A 25,297-nucleotide genomic window follows, 5' to 3' on the forward strand; every position below is an offset into this window, starting at 1 on the left:
TGAGGCGGGAATGGTGTCATATTCCACATGGATTTTTCCTGAAAGTGTGTTCGGCCTCCTCCTGAGGGATCCTCAGCTGCTTCCAGCCCAGATGAGATATAAAATCTCTCCAGTGACTTCACAGTCTACCTCCTCCCAGTCCTCCTCCCCGAAGGGTGCCGTGATTAGACGCTGCACCACCTCTGCTGGCTCTGCTCAGTACGAAGAAGCAGCTGAGCTTCTTGTAGTCCATGCCTCGTTCTTTCTTTCCTTACCCAAAGCGAGTAACCATGGGTGAGGGTAGCACCGCGTTCTGCCTCTGCTCCTCCCAATTACTCATGGACGACTCATTCCTGAACCAGAAGAAGGAGATCTGAATACCTGTGTGATATATTTTGAAATGTTGTCTGCCTAAAACTAGCTTCTTTAAAAACGCTGAAGTGTGAGAAACTGTTTTACTTTAATTTATAATGAATTAATTCTTGCTGGTTGTTTAAAAGCTGCAGACTGACAGCTTTGATCTGTGACCTCAGCAGGAGGGTGGAGCCTCATCCATAACAGATATGACAGTGATGAAGTCAAACAGCATAAGAGGAGGCACTGGGTGAAGGTGGGTTGCAAAGTGGAATGGAGATGTGCAGCACCTAAGTAGGCTGACCTGCTGGGTTTCTGAACTTGATTGATCTTTTATACTTTTGGACAATTTTTGCTGCAAAATCTTCATTTCCACCATAAATGAGGCGGAGCCGTAACTCACCGTCAGGGTTCAGAGTCTATTTAATCATCTGGATAATGTCCTGTCTGTAACACGTAGCTGCTGTCCCGTCGTCCACCACCACGCACCTGCAGTCCATCACTGCATAATATTTGCTGGATAAACTGAGTCTGAACACCAAAGTGGAGAGTGGAAGTGGTTAATTAATTTGGCGGTTTCTGTGCTGCGGGCGCGGGGCAGCAGTTTAGCTCCTTATGTATTTTTAATAGATTTCTGTCAGCTGAACACATTGAGCCTCCTGAGAGGAGAGCTTAACGAGACATCCTGTCATCCTGACAAAAGAGAAGCACTCCCAACAATTTAATCCACATTAAACACACAATAAAAGGTGCGCCTGCTCCTCTTCCTGACACGCCTCCATCATCAGAGCAGCAGCCGGTGATGGAGGCGCTCCGTCCTTCAGCCACCTCTCCTCACCCCGAGAGGCATTAACACCTGCAGTTACCTGTCACATTAAAGCTATTAATAGCTCATTAAATACACACACACACACCTACCTGCCTCCCGTCTGAAAACTGTTAGCCTTTGATTAAACTGTGTTTTTGTGTGTATGTGTGAGATTTTAATAGCATGGTTGTGTGTTCTCTGTAGATATTTTTGTTTTCCAGCTTCACACAGACAAATGCAAAGTTATTTTTATATTTAGTGTTTTATGGAAACGCTGCAGGGAAAGTCTGTGTGCAACTATAGACTGTAAAAAGAAGATGGACATTCAGATGCTCTGCTTTAGCATTTTGGCTGTGACCATATTTGCGTGAGAGGATGGGGTGCTCACAAAGCTCCAAAAGCACAAACACAGTGCAGCGGTCCAGTTCAGGTGAAGCTAGCAGACAGGTAGCAGCTACAGTTACCTGTGTCACCATCCACCCGTCACTTGCAGAGGCCACGCCCCTAATACCAAACCAAACAGTTTGTGTATCAGGCTGTAAACATGTTTGTTTCTGCTGTGACGTTTTAACATCAGGTCTGTGGAGCCTGACTCACTGTTGCCTCTGCTGGACGTCAGAGGAGCTGCAGTGACCTCAGGTACCTGAGGTGGCGTGTAAGGAGCTAGTGATGAGAGCGCGCTCTTCTCGGGTCCATGTATGAATGTGATTCAGCTGTGGACGATATTTTGGGGTTGCTGTTTGCCATCATTTCCCATGATTCTCGACGTGTTTAGCTTCATGGCATTGTGTTAAGTCGTTTGTAGCTGAGTGTGTGACAGCTTCTTCCGATCAGCGGCCACAAATTTGATAGCAATTAAATGTTCCCTCTCAGAGTGTGTCCCACCTCAGCGCTGGGAGCAGAGAGTCATTAATGCCTCCTAAAGCTGTGGGAAAACAGAAGCAACTGTCTGAATGGGGCTGTGTGATGAAATCAGTGTCAAACACATCCTGTCTACACTCTGCTGCTTCTTCATTTGCCGTCAGATCTCATCTGACCTGGTCGTTTGAGTCGATGCCACAGAGGAAAGGAGGCGTTTGTGGCAGCTTGTTTTTCTCAGAGAAAGTGCTCTGACAGCAACATGATGATTAAAAACAAGCGCTCAACTTGTTTCCAGGCATGTCTCAGAGAATATCTGCTGCCTCGTGCCCCAGAGCCACAAATACAGGACTGGTCTGACCTCCTGACCCCTCAACAAGCAGGTTTTGGTGCTTGAACCTGAGCAAACAAAAGGAAACAAAAAGTTCTGCAGGACTGATCTCTGAGTCTGACACTGATCATGGTGCTGATGCTGACAGAGGCCCATTTACATCATCATTTTAAATGTATTAAATTGCAAATACTGCACTCTCTGCCTTCGAGGCATGGCAGCGTGGCTTCGGTGAGTACTGAACGCGGTCGTGACCTCACCGGGTTTGCTCGGCTTTGAATCAAACTTTATATGCAGTGTCTCTGGCTGCTCGCAGCAAACTGGGGCAGGCTGAACCAAAACACCAACTAAACTCACTTGTCGTGTGTTATAACAGGAGCAGGCTGCAGCCCGGCAGGTTAAACTGTTCTCAGGTCAATGCTGGCAGGGCCGAATATGGGGCTGTCTCTAACTGCAGGTAAAGCATGACCTTTCACCTGCTTTAACCAGTTCTGAAAGTTTACCCAAAATGCACTTTGTGAATGATCGTACGAGTTTCTTCAGACTCTGGTTCAGCTTAAGTGCCTGATCATCAGCACAGCTGACGGTCATGTTCTTTGAATGATCCTGTGAGCAGACGGCTTCGGTCTGCACTCATTAATGCTGTCATCGTCATCATCTCATGGCTCCTCATCCTCACTTCCCTCCTCTTCCTTGCGCTGAAGCTAATTAGAATGAACTTTTCTGATGATTTGAACCTGGACAGTCTCTCCTTCAGTGTCACCTCCCTTTGCAGCTTGTACAATTAGTTTTAATGTCTTCAGTTTTGTGCTTCCATGTAAAAACTAAAGAAAAACGTCACGTTTTAACTGCAGATGTTTTACGTTTTCTTTGGTGTCACAGGAAGCCGCTGACGGTTTGCTGTCTCAGCAGACTCGGTGAACGTGACATTTGAAATGTAAAATTTGTCGAGCGTCTCCTGGAAATCAAGTCTGGCTTCAGTTATTCTCCAGTTTGAAGTGATTTACTGGTTTTCAGTTTATCTCTGATAACTGCAGTGACCTTTAAATCCTCTCATCATTTGACAAAAACACAAAACCCTTCACATCTTCAAAGCGGCCACTGATTCTGGAAAGGTCAGGAAGCACGAAGAGCAATAATTAAAGGCACACATTTCTGCTGCTGACAGTGGAGGAGTTTAGTCTCAGCTGCAGGTTTCCTCACCCTCGCCGTTTGTTGTTTCTTTCACAGATCATTAAACTGATTTTTGTTTGACACCAGATTTGCCTCTGCTTGTCTCCTCGTCTCATCCTCCCTCCTCTCTGTTTCATAATTACCTCCTCACCTCGTTACTCTTCTCCTTCACATCTTAAATGCTCCTCTTTGTTCTTCTTTCTTCTCTCCTCCCCTTCTGCTCTTGTGTTTTGGATTTCTTACTCACTTTCTTTCACATTTTTCTCCTCTTCACCTCCCCCTTCATGCTTTTAATTTTATCTCCTCCTGTCTATGAGCCAATCCGAACGCCGGGCTCCTGATCACTGAGTGAATCTCAGGCATTATTTTTTACATGTAAGTGGCTTCCTGGAAATCCCAACAAATACAGCCATAAACCTCTATCAGTGCTCGGACTCTTTGTCTTTTAACTTGGCACATTTATATAACTGCTCAAAAAGATTATGCACCAGCGTAGGGTCTGAGAGTGCATCCAAGGATTTCATCCTCATACCTAATGACAGTCAAGGTGCTGTTGCCTCACCTGCAGAGGTTTCTGTGTCCCTCCATGGACAAGCCTCCCCAGACCAGCATAACGTTCTTCACAGCTTCTACAGACCCTTTCACGTCTATCACATGTGTTCAGGGTGAACCTGCTCTCATCTGTGAACAGCACAGGGCATTCTACGACAAATGTCAGTAAGGTCCACGGTGCTGTGCAGTGAGCGCACTAGAAGGCATCGGGCCCTGAGGCCACCCTCATGAGGCCTGTGTCTGATTGTTTGGTTAGAGACGTTCACTCCAGCGACCTGCTGGAGCTCCTTTTGTAGCTCTTCCAGTGCTCGTCCTGCTGATGGGTTATGGCCCTGTCCGGCTCTCCTGGAATCTCTTCCATGTTCCTGAGACTGTGCTGGGAGACAGCAAACCTTCTGGCAGTGGCACGTATTGATGTTCTATTCTGGAGGAGTTGAACTACCTGTGCAGCCTCTGTAGGGTCCTGGTATTACCTCATGCTACCAGCAGTGACACTGATCTTAGCCAAATGCAAGACTAGTGAAAAACAGTCATAAAAGACGAGGAGGGGAAAATAAAAACCATTCCTGGTTTGGGGTCGTCTCATTGTTGCCCCTCTATTGCACCCCCCTCTGATCCTTTTTTTTTTTTTTTTTTTTTTTTTTTTTTAAACCTGTCCCGTTTGGTTCTTTTGCCATCAGAATTATTGTCTAAAGGCGAAGAAAGATGCCCAACGGATTTACTTTACCAAATGGACCATCCCAGCCTTGCCGTAATGGTCCATTTGATTCAAGTTTTTATTGTTTATTTTATTTTCACTTGCTGAATACGGGACGGACTTGACTCTGATCCTTACCTGATCAGATCAATATCCAGGAATTTAAGTGACTTGATGATGTGCTCTGATTTAAAAAGTGTTTTTGTGAGAAGTGTATAATTTCTCAAGTTGGTTGTTCTCCTCTCCTGGTTCTCCTCCTCTTCCCTGGGCTGCAGAGCGGTGGTGTGAGCGTTATGGAGACCTGCGAGGGGAGCTGCTATGCGTGGAGCTGGAGAAGGAACGGCAGGGTTTGGGCCTCAGCCTGGCGGGGAACAGAGATCGCTCCCGCGTCAGCATTTTCGTGGTCGGGCTCCATCCCGGGGGGCCGGCTGCCCGCGACGGGCGCATTCAGATTGGAGACGAGCTTCTGGAGGTGAGAAGAGTCCTGATTATCATTTTACATAAATTACATCAACCACAGTGAGAGTGAAGGCATGGCGTTCATGAGAGATGATTTTAATCATGTGTGAGGAATTCAGTGCAACATCTGCAACATCTGGGCCGTCCTTCTTTTTTTTTTTTAAATTTTTTAAAAAAAATTTGTTGTTGTCAATTATGTCAAAGCCTCATGCAGGTGGCTCTTCTACCTGCAGACGAGCAGATGCATCAGACTGAAGAGAAAACACCTGAGTGCAGCTCTCAGGTTGATCTGCAGTGTGTGTGTGTGTGTGTGTGTGTATTGATATAACATTTTGCTTCTTGTAGTTCTCCGGGACCTTTCAGCGGTCTGCCGCTCTGAGGACACATTTACTACTGTTGTTGTCTGTCTGTTTGTATTCAGGAGGTAATAACCCTCCCTCACTTTCAGCACCTGTGGACATCAGGTAACTCGTCTCCACCCCTCTGTCTGCATTTCAGATTAACAACCAGATTCTTTATGGGCGGAGCCACCAGAACGCCTCAGCCATCATTAAGAGTGCCGCCTCCAAGGTGAAGCTCATCCTGCTCAGGTAGGACTGCAGTGCATGGTGGGAAAGTCTGAGCATTTAAAAAAGGTTCCATACACAGTGGCCTTCTGCGTTATGGAACCTTTTGGTTATCAAACTAACACTGGTGCTGCTACCAGTGTTAGTTTGATAACCAAAAGCAAAACAATAATAAGTAACATTTTTATTCAGTCAACAAAAAAAAGTCATTTTACAAATAAACTTTTCAGTTTCAGTGTCTGATTCAGCAAGCTGTGGTGTCTTCCTCCTGTTACAACAATAAAAAAACGGAATTAAAAATTTAAATTTCATATAATTAAGATAAATAATATTTGACTGATCTCACAGCAGCTGAAACAAACCGTAATAATAAATATCAGTAATAATATTTCAATTTAAAATAATTAAAGCAATATTTGTGCATTAAGTTGTTAAAAATAGAATTATTAAAGGCTTCTTTGCAAAGCCGTCCAGTGAGCTGTCTCAGACGCTTTGGCCGGTTTCCTGACCTAAACACTCCCTGACTCCGCCCCCTTTTTATCCTGTATAGCGTGTTCTATTGCCGTGTGTCTTGATTGTGAATAACAGTTATTCTCTGATGCTGTCGTTCATCCACAAAAACATAACCTTGTGCATCGGTGAGCAGGTCTGTGCAGGAAACTCATGAAGAACAAGCTGTTTCTGTTTCCTGTCGCTGCATTCTCTGCAGCACATCATCAGCTGATGCACACTGAGCATGCTCAGCTGAGTCTGAGGAAAACACAGCTGCATTCCCTTCAAAATAAAAGCTGCTTCCTGATGTGGAGGATGACTCCCAGGCTGTGGAGACGAAGCTCAAAGCGTCCCAGAGCTCAGGCTTTACCACAGCAGGGACGGTGGAACGCCTCCTTCACAATCACTGAGGAGTCATTTAGGATCCAGGGAGGAGATGGGCAGATTATACTCCTCGTTCCTCCTCCTCTTCCCCTCCTCTGCAGATCCATAAATGATCTTTTGTGATTTGCAGCTTTGAAGCAAGCGGGTGTGTTTAAGTCCAAAGCCTGGCTCCTGGGGCCGGGTTAGCACTCCGTCACGCAGATTTAAACCCTCAGTCTGACAGGATGAAGACCATCGCGCTTATCCTCCTCTTTCTGAGGAGAGTTTATCCACATTGTCACTCAGTTTCACCTGATATGAGACGTGACGTAGTTGTAAGTGGATCACATTATCAGCACAGGAGAGATGAAAGGGAGGAGATGGTTTCAGGTGAATGTGCTCAGACTTTAATCAACACAGATTGTTCATGTTTGAAGTGTGAAAAGCTGACGTTAGCTTTGATAAAAGGAAAAATTGGATTGAACTTTTTGTTTGCAGCCCTCATTTTGACAGGATGTCAGAGGCAGAGGTGAGAAATGAAGTCCTCACTGTTCTCTTCTAATTTAACTCATCACTTAAATTCAGCAGTCAGACAAACAGCAGAATGAGAGACACTTAAGTGAAATCCTTCTCTGAGCTTCAGACCGTACCTCTCTCCAGGTTTGGTGAGGGGAAATTTGAAGATTTTGATTGGAGGTTACTGATTAGCGGGTATGTGTGTGTGTAAGGCTCTCATACAGTCTTTCCTCTCATCCAATCATGGTCATTTTTGAAACCAACATGGCAGGAGTTTTAGAGCTAAACTGTGGATATGTCCATGTTTTGTGTACAGTCTGTGGACACAGTATTCTGACAAAACCACAGTTGCAGCAGCCTCCTGTAGCAGGATACAACGGTCATAAATTAAACGAATATCTGAGCTGCAGGACGAAAATCCCACATCATTGACTCCTCACATCCCAACCCACTCTCATCATCCCCACAGCTTCATACCAGCCTCGCACCCAGCGTCCCCGCAGCTACACCTTAGCCCACTCCCAGCATTCCCACCAGGTCAAAGCTGCTCTGACCTCCTGAGAGGGAGCTGGTAGTAAATCAGTGAATTTTCTCTTTATTATCCAGTGAGGACGTTTTTCTCTGTATGAGGTCATGTTTACGTGGTTTGTGCATCATACTGCATTTAAGACTTCCTGACTGTTGTCTGATTGGCAGATTTATCACACAGACTCTGGTCCGGTGTTTTAACAACTCCTTTCTTTGCTGTCACAGGATTCATGGTGAGTCTTCACAGTTCAGCTTTAAATATTCACGTTGATGTCTTACAAAGACAAACATCGAGGCTAAGCAGGCATCTCGTGGGGCCTCACCCTGTAACAGGCTTTAATAACGGGGCTGATTCTGCAGTAAACTGTAGCAGAAAAACAGGAAATATTAAGCTGCTCATATTGAGCATTTTAATAGGTTTGATCCAACCAGGTTGATGTTTAGTTAAGATTTCACTGCGGAACATCTCAAAGTTATTCCCTTAATTTCCTTTTTGTTAGAGAAAGCAGGTCAATATAAGACATGAAACACTGTGCAGTGTGACACCTGTAGTGTGACAGGTAAGCGGTCAAAGGGATGAGCCTGTCTGATTGGTTGTTTAATCGTGACTCGTGCAGCTCCTCGACAGGGCAGACAGGTCATGGTGGCGTTATTCGGGAGGCTGGTACGAAGAGATGCAGGTGGATAAAGGTATCAGTCTGAAGTGTGAGACTGCTACAGATCTCCTTTACTCCATCTGATTGGTCGTTCGCTGCACCCCACTACAGCTGTCAGGAAGTGACAGCTGTAGTGTTGGAGTGAGACAGTGATGGAAACGTGACTGATGCTCGATCAAAACCCGCAGACTTCACAGGTTTAACGAGACCGGATCGATTCATTGATCTCTGACATCAGAGACGCCTGACGTCAGATACCTGACTGATACGTTTCACCTGATTTAGTAGCATTACACACACACATTATTTTTGTCAAATTATTCACAAAACTGTTGAGAGGAAGTTTGATGATGTTTCTGACTAAGTGTGTTTGTGTCAGTGTTCGTCTTCTCTTCTGCTGGTGTAAGACGAATGCAGCATAACAGATAAACCTGACTGAAGCTGTAATAAATACTGATCTGCACTGACTCACAGATATCTGGAACACTACACGCAGATATTCTGGACATGACTTTATGTCTGCTGTTTCTTAACTTCTTTTGTTTTTTGAATTTGAAATATTAAAACACAGCAACCTTTTTTTTTTATGTTTTTATGATCGTCATATTAAATTGAATGTTTCCTTGTGAATATTTTTGTTTGGCTGATTAAATGAAGGAAACTGTTTCCTGCAGTTCAGTTTGTGTCTCTGTGGTACATTCAGGACACTTTTCTTCTTCCTGCAGCGTGAACGCAGTGCGCCTTTCAGGGTTTGTGGAGGTAAACGTGGTCTTTAGAAGGGATCAGTATGGCGCTGGGGAGGAGGGGGAGGAGGAAGAGGTGGTGTGTCTGGATGAGGTGAAGGGATTCCTCCCATGATTCCCTGACCATATCAGCTTTCTGTTTTGACTCTAATGATAGTCATATCTCTCTCTCTCTCTCTCTCTCTCTCTCTCTCTCTCTCTCTCTCTCTCTCTCTCTCTCTCTCTCTCTCTCTCTCTCTCTCTCTCTCTCTCTCTCTTCCTCCTGCGGCTCTGATTGAATCGCAGCAGGACGTTGGCGCTCTCGCCGTGTTTAGCCATTTGAAAAAATCTCGTTAAAGTCGAGTCCACGGGCTGCAGCTGAATGATTTATCAGTGAATGAAGGTCGCAGCAGCACCGAGCTAACACAGTTAAGTTTCCCTGCCAGTCTGCACATCCGACTTCCTGTTTCACTGATTTCTAAAATGATGATGTAAAGAAGAGCCGACGTGGAGACTGGAAGTCAACAAACTAGAAAATAAAAGCAGGATTTCGTCAAATTCCACCCACAGAAACAAAAAATGTAAAGTTCTTGCTTCAAATTGACGTGCAATTATCACATCAGGTTTGGAGGTGATGACATCATCACCATCCTCAGCATCACTTCCTCATTTAAAAAAAAAAAAAAAAAAAAAGCCGGAAATGCAACAAATTACTTTCATATATGTGTTTATTTGTTATTTTGGGCTGAGAATCATGAAAAATTCCTGTTATGGAGACAGCTTCTGATTCATCTCTGTGCATCGCTGCACAGGTGCAGAGAAAAACTCTGGGCTTATTTGTGCAGAAGGCATGAGAAACTTCCAGGAATCCCATCTGGATAATCCAGTGGTCTTACATGAGTCCGACAGCAGGTGAAGGAACAGGTGGAGCTAAAATAATGCTCAGTGGCGTCACCTTTAGGTTAGAAATGCACATCTCAACGTTTTTACTCCGTCAGCCACCCAAGTTTCACATTGGCTGGGTATTAAACATCTGAGGCTCAGAGAGGGGGGCCTGGTTCTGCCGGAGGTTTCTTCCTTTTTAAAGGGAGTTTTTCCTTCCCACTGTCGCCAAAGTGCTTGCTCATAGGGGGTCATATGATTGTTGGGTTTTTCTCTGTCTGTATTATTGATTCAATTGAATTGAATTGATTAGTTTGAAACCCATCACCTCAACTTCAAGTTCAGAGGTCAAGTTGTTTGAAAATCTTGTGAATGTGATAACTCGAGAAGGAAGTCACCTAAAATTAAGACCACGTGCGCACGTTGCTGAAACTGACCTGCTGCTCAGCTGGATTCCTCCGCACCTTTACGAACGACGGAGGGTGTGTCAGTGGGTGATGGTGGGAGGCAAAGGAGGTCAAGGAACAAGAGGGAGAGAAAATCTGTAGGTGTGACTTGCTCTGTCGGGGTTCTGCCAAAGCTTTTAAATGCTGCTGTGGTCGCATGCTCCTGTTACTCTGTCTGTTGACCGCAGCACAGATGCCCATTATGAGCTGCAGTAAAGGAGTGGACGTGGTGAGCTTTCGTGGTGATGTCTGGTGACAGATTCATTACAGGATACCCAGATTTGCACTGCACTTCCTGCGGATGGCATCCTCGGACTGAGTGGTGCAGTAATGGGCTCTGAGAATGAACATAAGAACAGGACGAGCATCTCAGCGGCTCCTGTGATGCAGATGGCTCCATTTAATGGCGATGCTTCAAATCCAACGAGCTTCAGACACCTCCTCTGAGGGTTTGAAGTGACGGCGGAGTTGTTCCATATGGTGCTACACCCTCCTTCATGTCTGCCGGCTCTCTGGGGGGCGTTGCTGCTGTTTTCTGCTCTGTTAACCCGCCAAGCTGTTGCTGCAGTTGTAGATATAATAAATGCAGCTTCAGCCGGGCCCGGTGGACTGAGCCTGAGTTTGGATTACAGCTATGGCCCTATCAGGAGAGGAAGAGGAGGAGGAGAGATGGTGTCACACTGTCTGCCATTACAGCATTACATGTTCTGTTTACACTTCAGTGTTTAAAACTTAATTCTGCTTTATTCTAGCCTGCCGTTCCTCTCATTCGTGAGTCAGCTGAGACATGAGAACTTTGCAGTGTGTCGATGTATGCAGAGACTGTACATAAAGGTTGAATATCATCTTAGGTTTGTGATGTCCTGGCATGAAGTTGAACATTTCCATCATCACAACTTTGCCTTTTTGGGGTCAGATGAATACGGCCTGGATCATTTGCTTTCTCTGGCCTCCTTTCTGACTGTAACAGGTCCTTCAGTTCCAAAGCAAACACTACGTTCTATTCAATCAGAGCTGAAACCAGCAACCGAGACAAGAAACTCCTTTGCAAACTTTTTACTGACCTCCGTGATCGAATGAGCAGGTGACCTATTTCCTGACTTCTATCCAATCAGACATCATTTTACAATCAGTCACGCTGACAGCCAGAAGATACCTGCTGCGTAAGGCATAAACACACAAATTCTGCAGGTGTGGCAGAGCTGTGATCCGAATGTATCAAATTTCAGATCCGTGGAAGAAAATGGATGAATCAGTATTTAAAATTTCACCACTAGGTGGCAGTGTTTTATGAGAAAGTGCTGGCGTAGCTGTCCCTGCAGTGCAGGGGTGATGAGGTTTGAACTTACTGTTTGTGAAGCTGAAGTTTGTTCTCATGGTTTTGTGTTTTTCTATTTTTGTGTAAATCGGTTTCCTTTTTTCTAAATGTATTGATCAAACTAAGATCCGGGGAGGGATAAAAAAAACAAAACAAAACTGGGCGCTTCCACCTGGAGGGGGAAACCAGGTGGGGATTGCCCAGAGGTGTGAGGAAACCAGGAGCTACACAGACTACGCTGAGGAAACATGAGTGAGTCATCAGTGAGGAGTGTTCATGGATCTACAGCAGCACAAAGTGACAGATGGATGACAACTTAGAGGAAAACGTTGCTGATGCTGCAGTGTGAGACTCGAAAGAGCACACAAGGAGACGCCTTCACAGTAAAACTGAAACATCTGTCTGTTTTTATTTCTTTTTTACTTAAAAAAAGATTAAAAAGATGAAACCTGCAGCTGCTGAGGAGGACCTCGGACTGTGGAGCTTTGTTTCCGGTTGTCCTCCTCTGTGGATTCTCCCAGGATCACAGATTTCTTTAGCCTGTTGTTGGGCCCTGACCCTCAGCTATGTGAAGCATCACAGTCATGCTGCTCCAAGTTGTAGGTGAGCTGCAGCTACTCTGCAGCTGTTACAGCTCTGCTGCACCTCCACGACGCACTCTGGAAATTCCAAACCAACAGACATTCTGAGTTTAAACCAGAGAGACTGGTGAATCTGATGGCACAGTCACAAAGCTTTGCATAGTTCCAGAGCAGATTCAGTCTGTCCTGCTCAATGCTGAGTCAGAGGGGAGGCACTTGGATTCAGGCTGTTTCCATTATCATGTCACTGTAGTATAGCGTCACATGTGACACACTGCATGTTATCCCTCAGGCCATTCACAGCTCTACATCATCCTGCATGATGTAAGTAAGTAAAATGTATTTGTATAGCACTTTTTAAGACAGGAATGTGTTACAAAGTACTTTACAAGGAATGCAAAAACATATCAGACAAAACAACATATTTCACAAAAACGTTACCCAAATGCCTATCTTAAAGATGTGTTTTCAGCTGTTTTTCAAAAGAAGTCACAGAGTCGGTGGTGCGTAGAGGGGGCGTAAACTGTTCCACAGTATTGTTGCTAGGGTTTGGAAAGCGTGATCCTTTGTTTTCAAACGGGTCCGTGGAATAGTCAGAAGACCACTATCAGTGGATCTATAGATCCGGTTTGGAGAGTAAGGGTGAAGAAGCTCAATGATATAAGTGGGGGGCCTCTCCTCGTAAAGACATAAAAGTTAGAGTGAGGATTTTAAACTGATATCTATACCCAACCAGAAGCCAGTGGAAGGACTTTAACAAGGGAGTGATATGAGTGAATTCATGACTGTGGGTTAACAGCCTTGTTGCTGCATTTTGCACTGTTTGAATGTGATTTAAAGATGCTTTTGTCAGACATGTTGTCTGATTTTAGGCTTGATACTCTCTGGAGCAAGAACTAAACACTCAGTCTTGTCTGCGTTCAGCTGCAGAAAATTGTTTGCCATCCAACCATTCATTTACTTTATCCATCCTAATGGACTGTCTTATTTGTCTAATTCCCAAGGTTTAAACGAGATATACAATTGGATATCATCTGCATACAGATGGTAGGAAATCATTTTGAAACTGCTAAAGGCAGAATATATAATGAAAATAACAAGGGGCTTAAAACCAATCCTTGTGGAACCCCGCATGAAAATTCAGCTATACCGAAGGTTTCCTACTGAAACCAAAAGTGATCTAACTGCCAGAAATGATGTGACGCATTTTAGGACAGATCCAGATATCCCTACCATGTGATTTAAGTGGTGGATTAAGATCTGATGATCAAAGGTTGAGCTAAGGTCCAGTAGAACGAGGACTGAGCAAACACCTCTGTCTGTGGCCATCAAAAGGTCATTTGTGACTTTAAGGAGAGCTGTATCTGTGGAGTGTAACTTTCAAAAACCTGACTGAAAGTTATCGAGACTTTTTCTAATATTTTAAAAATGAAAGGAAGTTTTGAGATGTGTCTGTAGCTTGTCTGAAGTGTTAGATCCAGGTTAGGCTTTTTCAGCAGAGGTTGAGTAACCCCCTGTTTAAAGCACCTGGGGACAGAGTCAGACAGCAGGGAAAAGTTTATCAACGTGACCAATGGTGTCAAAAACAGAGAAGTAGGTAAGACATCAGCTGGACTCGTTGAGGGTTTCATTTGAGTTAGTATTTCCGATGGATCTTTTAAAGAAACTGGGTGAAAAGACTCCATAATTATGGGATGTGGGAGATCACAGTGGAAGGGGCTATCTAAGGGAGTTATATTTCCTCTTAGGCCACTAATCTTATCTTGGAAAAATCTTAAAAAGGCATTGCAATCCATATCTGAGAAGACTGGTATACATGGAGTTGGAGGAGAGATGATGCTATTGACTGTATCGAAAGAACCTTAGGATTTCTTTTTCCTACTGCAAGTAGTTTCGAGAAATAAGTGGCTCTCGCATCTTTCACTATGTTGTTAAAGGTAGATAATAGCTCTTTTAAGTGGAGCTTATGAACCTCAAGTTTTGTGGCTTTCCACAGGCGCTCAGTTTAACAGCAGATTTGCCTAAAGCTGTGGATAGCTTCTGTGATCCAGGGCGGGGATTTTACAGTGCTGCCTTTCTGATTTTGAGAGGAGCCACTTTGTCTAGAATTTTTAGACTTTGCAAATTGAAGGATGCCACATGCATCATCGGTTTCAGGTAGATTATTATAAAACCCTCCCTCCATCCATCCATTTCTTCGGCTTATTCGGGGCTGGGTCGCAGGGGCAGCAGCCCAAGCAGAGAAGCCCAGACCTCCCTCTCCCCAGCCACCTCCTCCAGTTTATCTGGGGGAACACCAAGGCATTTCAAGGCCAGCTGAGAGATATAATCTCTCCAGCATGCCCTGGGTCTGCACCGGGGCCTCCTCCCAGTGGGACATGGCCGGGAAACTTCGCCAAGGAGGCATCCTTGTCAGATGCCCGAACCACCTCAACTGGCTCCTTTCGATGTGGAGGAGCAGCGGCTCTACTCTGAGCCCCTCCCGAATGGCTGGACTTCTCACCCTATCCTATCTCTAAGGGATTGTAATTACACGATATTATAAAACAATTCCACAAATTCTTCTACCACAGAGTCAGTAATTAGACATGAATGCTTCACATGAACAAAGGGCAGAGTGTCACAGATAAAGGAGAGATCAAATACAGTACAGGCGTGGGCGTGTGTGTGTAGCAGTCTGTTCAAACTGAAGTGAAAAACTCGTTATCCTCTGTGTCTCTGCAGAAACGACGATGCAATAAACCAGATGGCCGTCCCTCCCTTCCCCTCTCCCCCTCCACCACCCTCCCTCAGCCCAGCCAGCCCTGAGGTAAACACACACACGAACACACACACACACACACAGATTCGGGATACAGCTTCTCTGTCCCCATACCTTTGGATATGTGCTCTCCAGTTTTGAGCAGTGACACTTGTCCTGGTATAAATATCAGGTGCTGCATTTAAAATCCTTTTGTTGAATGAAGCAGTATTTTTGTCTGTTGTAATGTCACTGTGTCAGGCTGACTGATTACAGACTCGTTAATGTCGCCTTTTTGAGAAATATACCTTGTCAGTGCTTGGTCACTTTCATGACGTCTTCACGTCATCATCAAGCCGCAATACGGCTGACATTATGTGTTGTAAACCTATATGATGCCAGCCAGATAGTGTGAAAAGAATAAAAAGGTTTGTCGTCAAAGTTGAAAACAGACCAGAGGAAGCAGGTGAAGGTCACAGTGAGATCATTTAGCCAAACGTCCATGTAAGTGTGAGTAATGGCAGGATGGAGTTCTCTTTAATGACCGTAGTTTAATCCTCAAAATGTTCAGACTGCTGTGTGTAAAATGTTTTGATCTGATTTGTTTGGTCGTCTTGATGAAAAAGTTCACCTGTGAGAATTTGCAGGAGGTGTAGGTAAAAGTTTTCAGGTAATGTTTCCTGTCCTTTGTGAAGATGTATGTTAGTGTTTCACAGACTGATGAGCCTTCAGTGTTTGCACAAAGAAGAAAAAATATTCATGTTTAAAGTTTAGGGTCGCGAAACAGTCGGTTATTGATTGTTTATGTGGAAGTCCATCCGCTGTGTGACTGCGCTCAGAACACAACGTTCAGCTTTGACCTCCACAGAGAAGAAAGTGGCGTCTGCTTGTTTGAGACGAGCACCAAAGTTCATTCTTTGTTTGTATGTCAGTGTATCTCGCCCACCCTGCTCAGTGGATCCACCCCCTCTGACGGGCCCTGCCCCCCCGACAGCTTGACGCTCCACCCGCTGTCGGACGCGCCGGTGAGTGTGAAGCTGAATCTGAAACGGAAACGTGGGAACGAGTTGTAAGTGTGAGCTGATCTGAGGTCTGCTTAACAGGACGAGCCAAGCGACGAAGCCGAGCAGAACAGCAGGAGCAGGAACAGCGTCCCCGAGAGTCTGAGAGAGGCCGACACTTTCAGAAAGGTACACAGCCATCAGACTCCGCCCCCAGGGCGTAATCGTTCAGATTATTATGGTAATGTTCACCCTTGGGAACCTTAATACTGACATTCTCTGATCAAACAGACCAGACTTCATGTGAATTTTTCCCAATTTTGGACCTGTTGTCTTCTGTTTACTCCTGACCATCGTCAACTTTATCTTTCCGTCTATAAAAAAACTTTTCCTGTGTATGAATCTCACCAAACATTATGAGTGACGAATAAGATAAGGTGTAAAACATACCCTTAGACCTGCAGGTCTCCAAAATCCAAAAAAGTGAAAACAGCCAGAAGAGTGATTTTATTTGGACATATTTCATATCTCCAAAAGTTGATTCTGTTCATCTGGACGTAACGTTTTCAGTGGGAGAAACGTTTCGTCACTCATCCAAGTGACTTCTTCAGTCTCAGCTGACTGCAGGTTTCCCAAATCTTATAAACAATACATTTGCATAATAACTGAAACCAGCCCACTGGAGGAACAATAGGCTGGGAGGTCATTTCCTTCATCATGATTATTCAAATTCTCATGACCATTGATCAACAACCACTGATCAAAGACCACTGATCAATGGCCATGAGTACCATTCACAGAGAGTTGGGGAATGGCTGCAATCACAGCATTGTACTATGGTGAAAGATGTACCTTTAGGCCCCCTCCTCGATTCAGAGATGGTCTTTCCCTTTTCATGTAAATGTGCCTCCTTGACTCCGCGCTCGAACCAGCGTTCCTCCCTGTCCAGGATGTGTACATCCTCATCATTGATGTGCCAAAATTTGTTCCACCACAAGGATCGGGTCCCCCGACACAAGCAGAGTAACATAGTGTACGCGGTTAAGTGCCAGGAGGATTGCCAGGACATCGGGGAAACCAAACAAACTCTGGCGAAGCGGATGGCACAACACAGAAGAGCCACCTCGTCAGACCAGGACTCTGCAATCTATTCACGCCTACAGGCCAGTGGACACTCTTTCAATGATGAGGATGTACACATCCTGGACAGGTCACTTGGATGAGTGACGAAACGTTTCTCCCACTGAAAACGCTACGTCCAGATGAACAGAATCAACCTTTGGAGATTTACTTACCTGGATGATTGAGAATGCATCAAAGACAACATATTTCATATTATAAACTTTGTCCTCAGAGGGTTTTGTTCCAAATGTCCCAGAAATGTGACTGAATGAGGACATGAATGTGTCTCCTTGACCCGCTCTGCTCTGTTTCCTCTGCAGAGGCTGAAAGCTGCAGAGTCTCCAGAAAATGAGCTGCAGGCTACACTGGAGCAGCAGGTAACCTCACAGGAAGCGCCCATATCCTTTAAGTTAAAGATGAAAAATCACACTAATAAAAGTTGTTTGAGGTAAATGTCCCACTATCAGAATTGATCCCACTCTCAAGTATTAAAGCTCGTGCGATGCACGGCAGCTCCTGTTTCTCTAAATCTGACTAAGCTCCAACCGTCGTGAGGGTGAATCCTATAATCCAACATCTACAGTTTTAATTTGCAGTAAAAATTATATTGAAGTCTTTTAGCCTTCATCAAAGATCCTGAGATGCTTTGGAGGGGATGATGCTGTGTGGTTTCAAAAAGAAGAGGCTGCTGCAGACAGTAACCTCTGGATGCTGGCTCAGACTCACACTCCTGTGAAGGTGAAGACTGTTAAGGCCACAGCGCATGATTCACATCATCATCTCCATCAACCGTCGCAGTGAGGCTCTGATGAAAAGTCTGCAGTGAGTCTTTACACTGAGGAGGCAAACGCTGACCTCTGTGCCCCCCGGAAGCTGCTGAAGTGTGACGAGTGATTCGGCTTGCCGTGCAGCTCAGACTTTCAGGGCCGTGCTGGAGTACCAAGACCCCGAAGCCTCAGAGGCATCAGCTGGAAGAGAAAATACTTCATTTCCTGTTCTGGTGTGTTCGCCTTGCATCTAAGCCGTGACGGCTTTGGTGTAGGGCAGCAGTGTCACACCATGTATGATGATGTTACACCGGACTGACTGTGCAGGGTTTCTGTTCACTTTTCCTGATGTTGGTGTGGTTACTGTTATTATGGACTTATTTCACTTCGTTCACTTTGTTCTTATCAGTCAGACAAGAGCCTCTATCAATACATCTGATCTGTGTGGGTGTGTGTGCATGTGTGTGTGTCCAGTCACACAGTAAACGGATGGCAGCTTCTCCTCTGATCAGCCCCGATCAGCACAGAGGTACAAACACAGACATTTAACTGTGAAAAATCAGATCAACATGCAGACTTCATGTTTCTAAGAGTAAACGGTTCCTCGTCCTCCTCAGACCCAACCTGCTGCGCTGTGGTTCCTGGTCAGGAGACACTGCTCGAGATCTGCAAAGGTCGATCTGGACTGGGACTCAGTATAGTGGGAGGAAGAGACACACAGCTGGTAAGACACACACATACACACACACACACACACAGTGTGTAACTTTACAGTCCAGTGCTATACCTGCTTTTGTAACCAGCTGTGGGCATCAGTGATGATCTAACAGCTGTTACTGTCTGTCCTTTTAAAGTTATTAAGGATCACAAATGCTGGAAACTCCTTAAAAAGTGTCAGATTTTTTATTTTTAATTATTGTTTTTGCCTTTATTTGATAGTAACAGTGTAGAGAGACAGGAAAGCAGAGAGAGAGAGGGAGGGGAAGATGGCAAAGGTTCGCGGGTCAGACTCCAACCCGGGCCCATGGCACGTGGTCGCCAGCTCATCCCACTGAGCTAAACTGGCAGCAAACACGCTAGATGTTCACGTGTGCAGCTAAATTGTTTCTCCATTAATTAAGGTTTTTACAGAAAATAACCGGCTGACTGACAGGCAATCAGGAATGAGTGCTGGACACACCCTTCTGTGACAGAAAGCCTGATGTTCACACTTTACCTGTAGAATCTGTGTTTAGTATTTGGTGTGAGACAGACTTGAGTGAGAGTCTCACACTCTCCTCAGCATCGAGGACGGTGCTGAGAATGCTCAGCCTTTTTCGATAATCGATTTTCCAATTAAAATCGATTTTAGCTTAAATAAAGCGATATCGATTCATTAAATCCCAAATCGATTTTTAAATATAAATGTATTTTGCCAGAAACGCCAGAATCTAAGGTTAAACCTCGCAAAACTATTTCAACAACCACCAAACAGCTAAAGCAGTAAATGAGAGCAGGATTCCACACAAAGACGTAAACACAAAGCACGGACCCAACGCATCAGAATCAGTGAAATGCCGTCTTTCTCACCCAACGGCACGTACCCAGACGTGTACGTACAGTTGGAGCTGAAAGCCGACTGCTCACAGATTCTGAAGCTGCAGGTTTTGTCACTCTCCAATGAAAGTTGACTGAACCAGCAGCAAAAGAAGATCCAAACTACGCTTCACATTTCGCTTCACATAAATATCGTCATGAATTCCCTCTTACTTTTGCTGTTTTACTGCCACCACGATAACATCACACTTCCTGCACAGCTCTTTCTCTCTCTCTCAGTGTACTTTAAGAACAGTTTCCCATTTCAAATCTGTTTTCTGCATTATTTGCTTGCTTAACCCTAAAACACTATCGCTGGGTGATTTTCACCCGATCAAATACATTTACATTTTGGAGCATTATTTTAGGGTCACCCCATGACACTTTTTTCATTTTGTTAGACATGGCACAGTTGAAAGTAAAAGCAGACCACTCTGATTTGTCATGTGTTGTCATATTTTGATATATTTTGATGACAAGTACTTTTTGTTGGTCTTATTATATCGAGTAAAAATCACCCGGCATTAGTGATTGTGTTTATTTATAGTTTATTTATAGCAATAGTGTTCTAGGGTTAATACCCACCAGTCATAAATGATCAGAATTATAATATTTCTATAAATGACAAACTGGAGGACTTCGATCAAATCTGGAGGTCACTCACTGAATATCTGGAAACTATGGACAAACAAGAAACTACTATGTGGGCTTTACCCTAGGTTATAACAAAGTGATAGCACTCTGGGATAAGGGAAGGGTGTGGGGAGGGAGGGTTTTTTTTGTTGTTGTTTGGTATTTTCTACTGTCTTGGTTGTCTGTTTTGTTTTTTGTTGTTGTTTTTTTTTCCCCTTTCTTGGTGATAAAAATATAAAAATTAAGCGATGTCAGCCCATGGGGCATTTTTGTAATCATTACTTGTGCTTCACTGTAAAAATATTTGAAGAGAGAGAGAGAATTATAATATTTTTAAATGTCAGAGTCAAAATTGAATCGAATTGGATCAGGACCTTGTGAATTGGAATCGAATCAATTCTAGAAATCAGTGACGATACCCATCCCTAGTGTTTAACATGAAGCCAGGACAGCGTTCCACTCTGATGATGAAGATCAGTCTTCTTCATCTTCAGTTCATGAAAGGACTCTACCCAGGCCTCACCCTCTCTTCTCGTTTCTCCACTAGGATGCCATCATGATCCACGAGGTGTACGAAGAAGGAGCTGCAGCCAGAGATGGGCGTCTGTGGGCCGGAGACCAGATACTGGAGGTATTCACAGACACAGCACCACCCATGGGAGGAGGCACCCATCCACCTGTCATTACATCATTAACAGGATGTATACATTAACTCAGCCGAGCCATAACGCTAGCTGGCGAATGTAGTTACTGCTCACAGCAGGAGGTCCGACCTTCTGCAGAGAGTCGTCAGATTTCATGAACATGAAAGTGGGGTCATACAAATGTAAAAATTCAATTAAAAACTCAGTTGGATCAAAAAGATATTTAGATTTGAAAGTTGAATCTAATGTTGTCTGCTCAGAAACAAACCTGCTTCAGCTCCCCCTCCAGCTCAAACACAGCTCATACATCCACCGTCTTTGTGTGTGTGTGTGTGTGTGTGTGTGTGTGTGTGTGTGTGTGTGTGTGTGTGTGTGTGTGTGTGTGTGTTTAGGTGAATGGAGTGGATCTCCGCGGGGCGTCCCACGAGGAGGCAATCGCCGCCCTGCGTCAGACACCGGCTAAGGTCCGTCTGACAGTCCTGAGGGACGAGGCTCAGTACAGAGACGAGGAGAACCTAGACGTCTTTAAGGTGGAGCTGCAGAAGAAGAGCGGCAGAGGGCTGGGGCTCAGCATCGTCGGGAAGAGGTCCGCATTAAAATAAAAAACCACGTCAGGAAAATTAAGGAAGTCATGAGATCTGATTTTAGGAGGATTATGTCTCATTTTTGATTATAACGACAGGAAAACATCAGAGTTAAATCTGTTTCTGCTTAAAGTTTTTCTTGGAACGTTTTTTTGATTACAGATGAGAAAATGTCATCTGTCTGTCTGTTTGTCTGTCTGACCATCTGTCCGTCCTAGGAGTGGCAGTGGTGTGTTTATCTCAGAGGTGGTCAGAGGGGGCGCCGCTGAGCTGGACGGCCGGCTGATGCAGGGAGATCAGATTCTGTCAGTGAACGGTGATGACGCGAGACATGCCTCCCAGGAAGCCGTGGCTGCCATTCTGAAGGTGCTGAACAATACTCTGAGCTTTTACTGCAGTAACACTGATCTGTAGAAGTACTGATACTACATTTAATCAGAAGCACGTGCTGAGGCGGAGCTTTTTATTTCACGCACTAACAGATCATTTTCATTGGTCGGTCACTAGAAGTGAGAGATTTCTGTGTTTCACTGACAGACCTAAAAAAAATCAGTTTACTAGATTCAGATTGTTCCAGAAACACTAAAGCAGCGGTGCATGAACGTGTTTCTTCACGTAGAAAATGTAAAATTTCGAGGACATAAAGAGTGCACGAGGAATTCAAGGAACATGTTCCAGCACTTTCTCTTCCAACACTCGTGTGTTTGCTGCTCGGTCTTTACCACGCTACCTGAATCTAACTCTGAAAGCAGACTTTTTATCATGTGCTTCTGCTGCTGAAATCATTTCAGAGTTAACACAGAGCTGCAGGAAATGCGTTAGCATCCCTCACTTCCTGTTTCCCCGCCTGGAAGTTAGTGGATGTTTCAGTTATTTTCAGCCCTGTAACACATCAGTAAATTCCTCCCACTGTTAAAGCTTTCCACGACTTCGCTCAAAGTCAGCGTCACACTTTTTTTGAGATGATCTCAAATTGATGGTAACTTCAGCGCTACTTTACCATAAAAGTCTTTACTGCAGCTCTGAGGTGGTCTGGTTTAACGTGTGTGTGTGTGTGTGTGTGTGTGTGTGTGTGTGTGTGTGTGTGTGTGTGTCCGTCCTGCAGTGTGCTCGGGGTCCTGTCCTGTTGGAGCTCGGCCGACTCAAAGCTGCCTCCTGGATCACATCCAGACGTAACTCACATGGGAGCCAGGTGTGAGAGAGTTAAGATTTATAATGGTCCCTAACACTGTAAGATAAGCAATACTACAAGCCCAAAGATACAAAATCCCAACAATCAGATCGCAATGAGCAAGCGCTCGGTGGTAGTGGGAAGGAAAAACTCCCCTTTAACAGGAAGAAACCTCCAGCAGAACCAGGCTCGGGGAGGGGGGGCCGTCAGTAGGGAAAGAGGAGAGAAGAAGAGCACAGAGAGACGGGTTCATTAAATCAGAGTTTAGTCCTTTCTGTTTTTTTGTTTGTGCTTATGTTAGTCAGGACACCTGAGCAGGGATTCAAACCAGCAGGCTTGGATGGCTCACCAGCTGTTCCTTCTGCTCCACTCTCCCACGATGACCCACCCCGGGTCTGAGTTCATTCTGGAACAGAGCGTCAGGATTGTCCTGATCTCAGCTTTAACAAAATAAACCTGCCTCCTGTGTAAACTGTAAAGCGATGATGGACACGCCTCCTCACCTGGGAGCACCTGAACTAGATTTTCTTTCTCTGACATGGCGAGCAGCGTGAGCTGATATGACACTTCCTGTTTCAGATGAGTCACGCCAGCACAAACAGCTCAGGCGTTCCAGCTCCATCCCTCACACAGTCCCCTGAGCCATCTGACCCCCCAACCTCAAGCCTGCCCCTCAATAACAATGCCGAGCCCACTGGTGAAATCACTTCCTCCACCTCAGGTAGACACATGTGATTGGTCAGAGTGATGCAAATGTATTGATTACAGAGAGAGAGCACTGATCGTGTTTTCTCTGCTGTGTGTGCAGGGCTCGACGAAGGCATCCGAACAGTGGAGATCACCAGGGTAATGACCTCACATGCACACCTCTGATCCCTGGATTGCTGTAAAATAATAACTCACATGAATAGTGCAGACCAGATGTCACTGTCACTGCACAGTGAGAAGGTCCACGTCCACCTTTTATTTTATATTTTTATTTCCATCAAACCACAAGAAAAAACAAAAACAGTGAGTTCTGGATAAGAAAGACCTGTAGCTGTGATTTCATGGTTAAAGCTAGATGTCCTTCTTCTCTTCTTTTATTCTTCCACCCGTGTATCTCAGGGTCTTGGCGACTCCCTTGGGGTGAGTGTAGCAGGAGGGAAGGGCAGTCCTCTGGGTGACATCCCCATCTTCATCGCCATGATTCAGGCCAGTGGAGTCGCTGCTAAAACCCACCAGCTCAAGGTGACTGACGCCACGCCTTTTCCACCTGAAAGCTGCACCCACCAACCATGTGAAAAAAACAGGCTGAAACCAAACTTTAGTCTCACTGTAGCTGTGTGGGTGTGCAGGCGGGAGCAGACTTCGTCACAGGGCCACGATGCTCCCCCTAAAGTAAAAGTTGGATCAGTTATAAGTATAAAGACTTGGTTTAAAGGTAGGAGGAGGCTGGAGAGATGAGGCTGTCTCCAGGAAGTGATGGAAACGTGTCTCTCTGTGTTTTCAGGTGGGAGACAGGATCGTCAGTGTTAACGGGCAGTCTGTGGACGGCCTGTCTCACAGCGAGGTCGTGGCCATGCTGAAGAACAGCTACGGAAACATCAGCCTGCAGGTAAAACATGCCACACCTGTACACGGGGAGGACTGTGAGAATGCAGGTGGTGAACAACACTCCAACATGTGACCTCACTATTACAGCAGATTTACTGGAAAACTGAGGCGAACAACAGGGTCAGGCCAAGTAATGTCTGCAACTGTTGGGGGGGGGGGGCACTGGAGTCTGGACTACACACACTGTGCATTCTTCCTCTGATTGGAGGAGAAAGTAAAGCAATAAAAAGAAGAAGAACCACTGTGGAACGCCTTTTGGTTCAAAAACACTTGTGAGCACTTGTGACCCACAGTGATGCCAGAGGGTGGAAGTTCATCCACTGCCTGATCTTTGCCCGACAAACCTAAGACGCAGCAATGAGCTGATAACACACGGAGAGATTTTGCTCTCCGCGTGTTATCGGAAGTTTGTTTTATTTGTGAGCATCACAGGAAGAACATGGAAGCCCGGGTGAGACGTTCTGTATCACTCGATGGGAAAGTCTCTCTACAACACCAGAGCCTCCGGAGCTCATGATTAGCTTCTCGACAGCATCATCATTAATCAGTGTGTGTGCACCCAAATGACATGAAGTAAATACTGCCCGCGTTCCCCAGTGTTTGTGCTGCTTTGGGATTTGTAAAAAAAGTGAAAACACCCTTTTAATGTCACGTTCATCCTTCAGGGGAAAAAAAAGTTCAGTAAAGAGAGAGAACCCAACTGCTCAGAGACTCAGAGGTCTGTCACGTGTTTACATTCAGAGCACACATGAATTATTCTGATTTCTCTGCGGCTCGTATTGATCTGTGTGTGTGTGTGTGTTATCAGTACAGTCCATCCAGGGCTGACTGTTGCATGCTAGGAGTGTGATAGCCAGAGAGAGAGCTGTTCCCTCTGAGTGCCGCTCTGATGTCTAGACTCAGACAACTGGACACTTTATGTGAGCTAACTATTAGCAGCTTATGCTGAGCTTGTTGAGCTCATGCTAACTCTGTCTGTGATTGGTGTGCTATAATATGGCGTCAGATATCTGCAGCTGGACTGAAGATATTTGTGATGTTTTATTTGCCATTTGTTCACATGACAGAATTCGTTTCATCGCATTAGCAACACCTGATGTTGTCCCACTTATCGCTAAACCACAGTTTTCACGACTGAGGATGAGCAGGAAACACTGTAGCATCTGTATGATGCATCAGATAC

The 25,297-nt window shown here is 45.0% G+C and overlaps 1 protein-coding gene across 2 annotated transcripts in view; it reads left to right on the forward strand.

The window, feature by feature from the left end:
- patj (PATJ crumbs cell polarity complex component) overlaps nt 1-25,297 on the forward strand; it is an 86,058-nt gene that overhangs the window by 56,696 nt on the left and 4,065 nt on the right. For both annotated transcript variants that reach the window (XM_063467929.1, XM_063467930.1), the window contains exons 29-44: nt 5,028-5,224; nt 5,710-5,801; nt 15,006-15,090; nt 15,954-16,046; nt 16,125-16,211; nt 17,465-17,521; nt 18,386-18,440; nt 18,529-18,635; nt 20,667-20,750; nt 21,156-21,349; nt 21,566-21,713; nt 22,453-22,539; nt 23,098-23,239; nt 23,327-23,364; nt 23,626-23,748; nt 24,011-24,115. In XM_063467929.1, the coding sequence (XP_063323999.1) occupies nt 5,028-5,224; nt 5,710-5,801; nt 15,006-15,090; nt 15,954-16,046; nt 16,125-16,211; nt 17,465-17,521; nt 18,386-18,440; nt 18,529-18,635; nt 20,667-20,750; nt 21,156-21,349; nt 21,566-21,713; nt 22,453-22,539; nt 23,098-23,239; nt 23,327-23,364; nt 23,626-23,748; nt 24,011-24,115 (1,694 nt within the window). The remainder of the gene's footprint in view (nt 1-5,027; nt 5,225-5,709; nt 5,802-15,005; nt 15,091-15,953; nt 16,047-16,124; nt 16,212-17,464; nt 17,522-18,385; nt 18,441-18,528; nt 18,636-20,666; nt 20,751-21,155; nt 21,350-21,565; nt 21,714-22,452; nt 22,540-23,097; nt 23,240-23,326; nt 23,365-23,625; nt 23,749-24,010; nt 24,116-25,297) is intronic.

Source organism: Pelmatolapia mariae, linkage group LG23 (assembly GCF_036321145.2).
Source record: "Pelmatolapia mariae isolate MD_Pm_ZW linkage group LG23, Pm_UMD_F_2, whole genome shotgun sequence".
Lineage (NCBI taxonomy): Eukaryota > Metazoa > Chordata > Actinopteri > Cichliformes > Cichlidae > Pelmatolapia > Pelmatolapia mariae.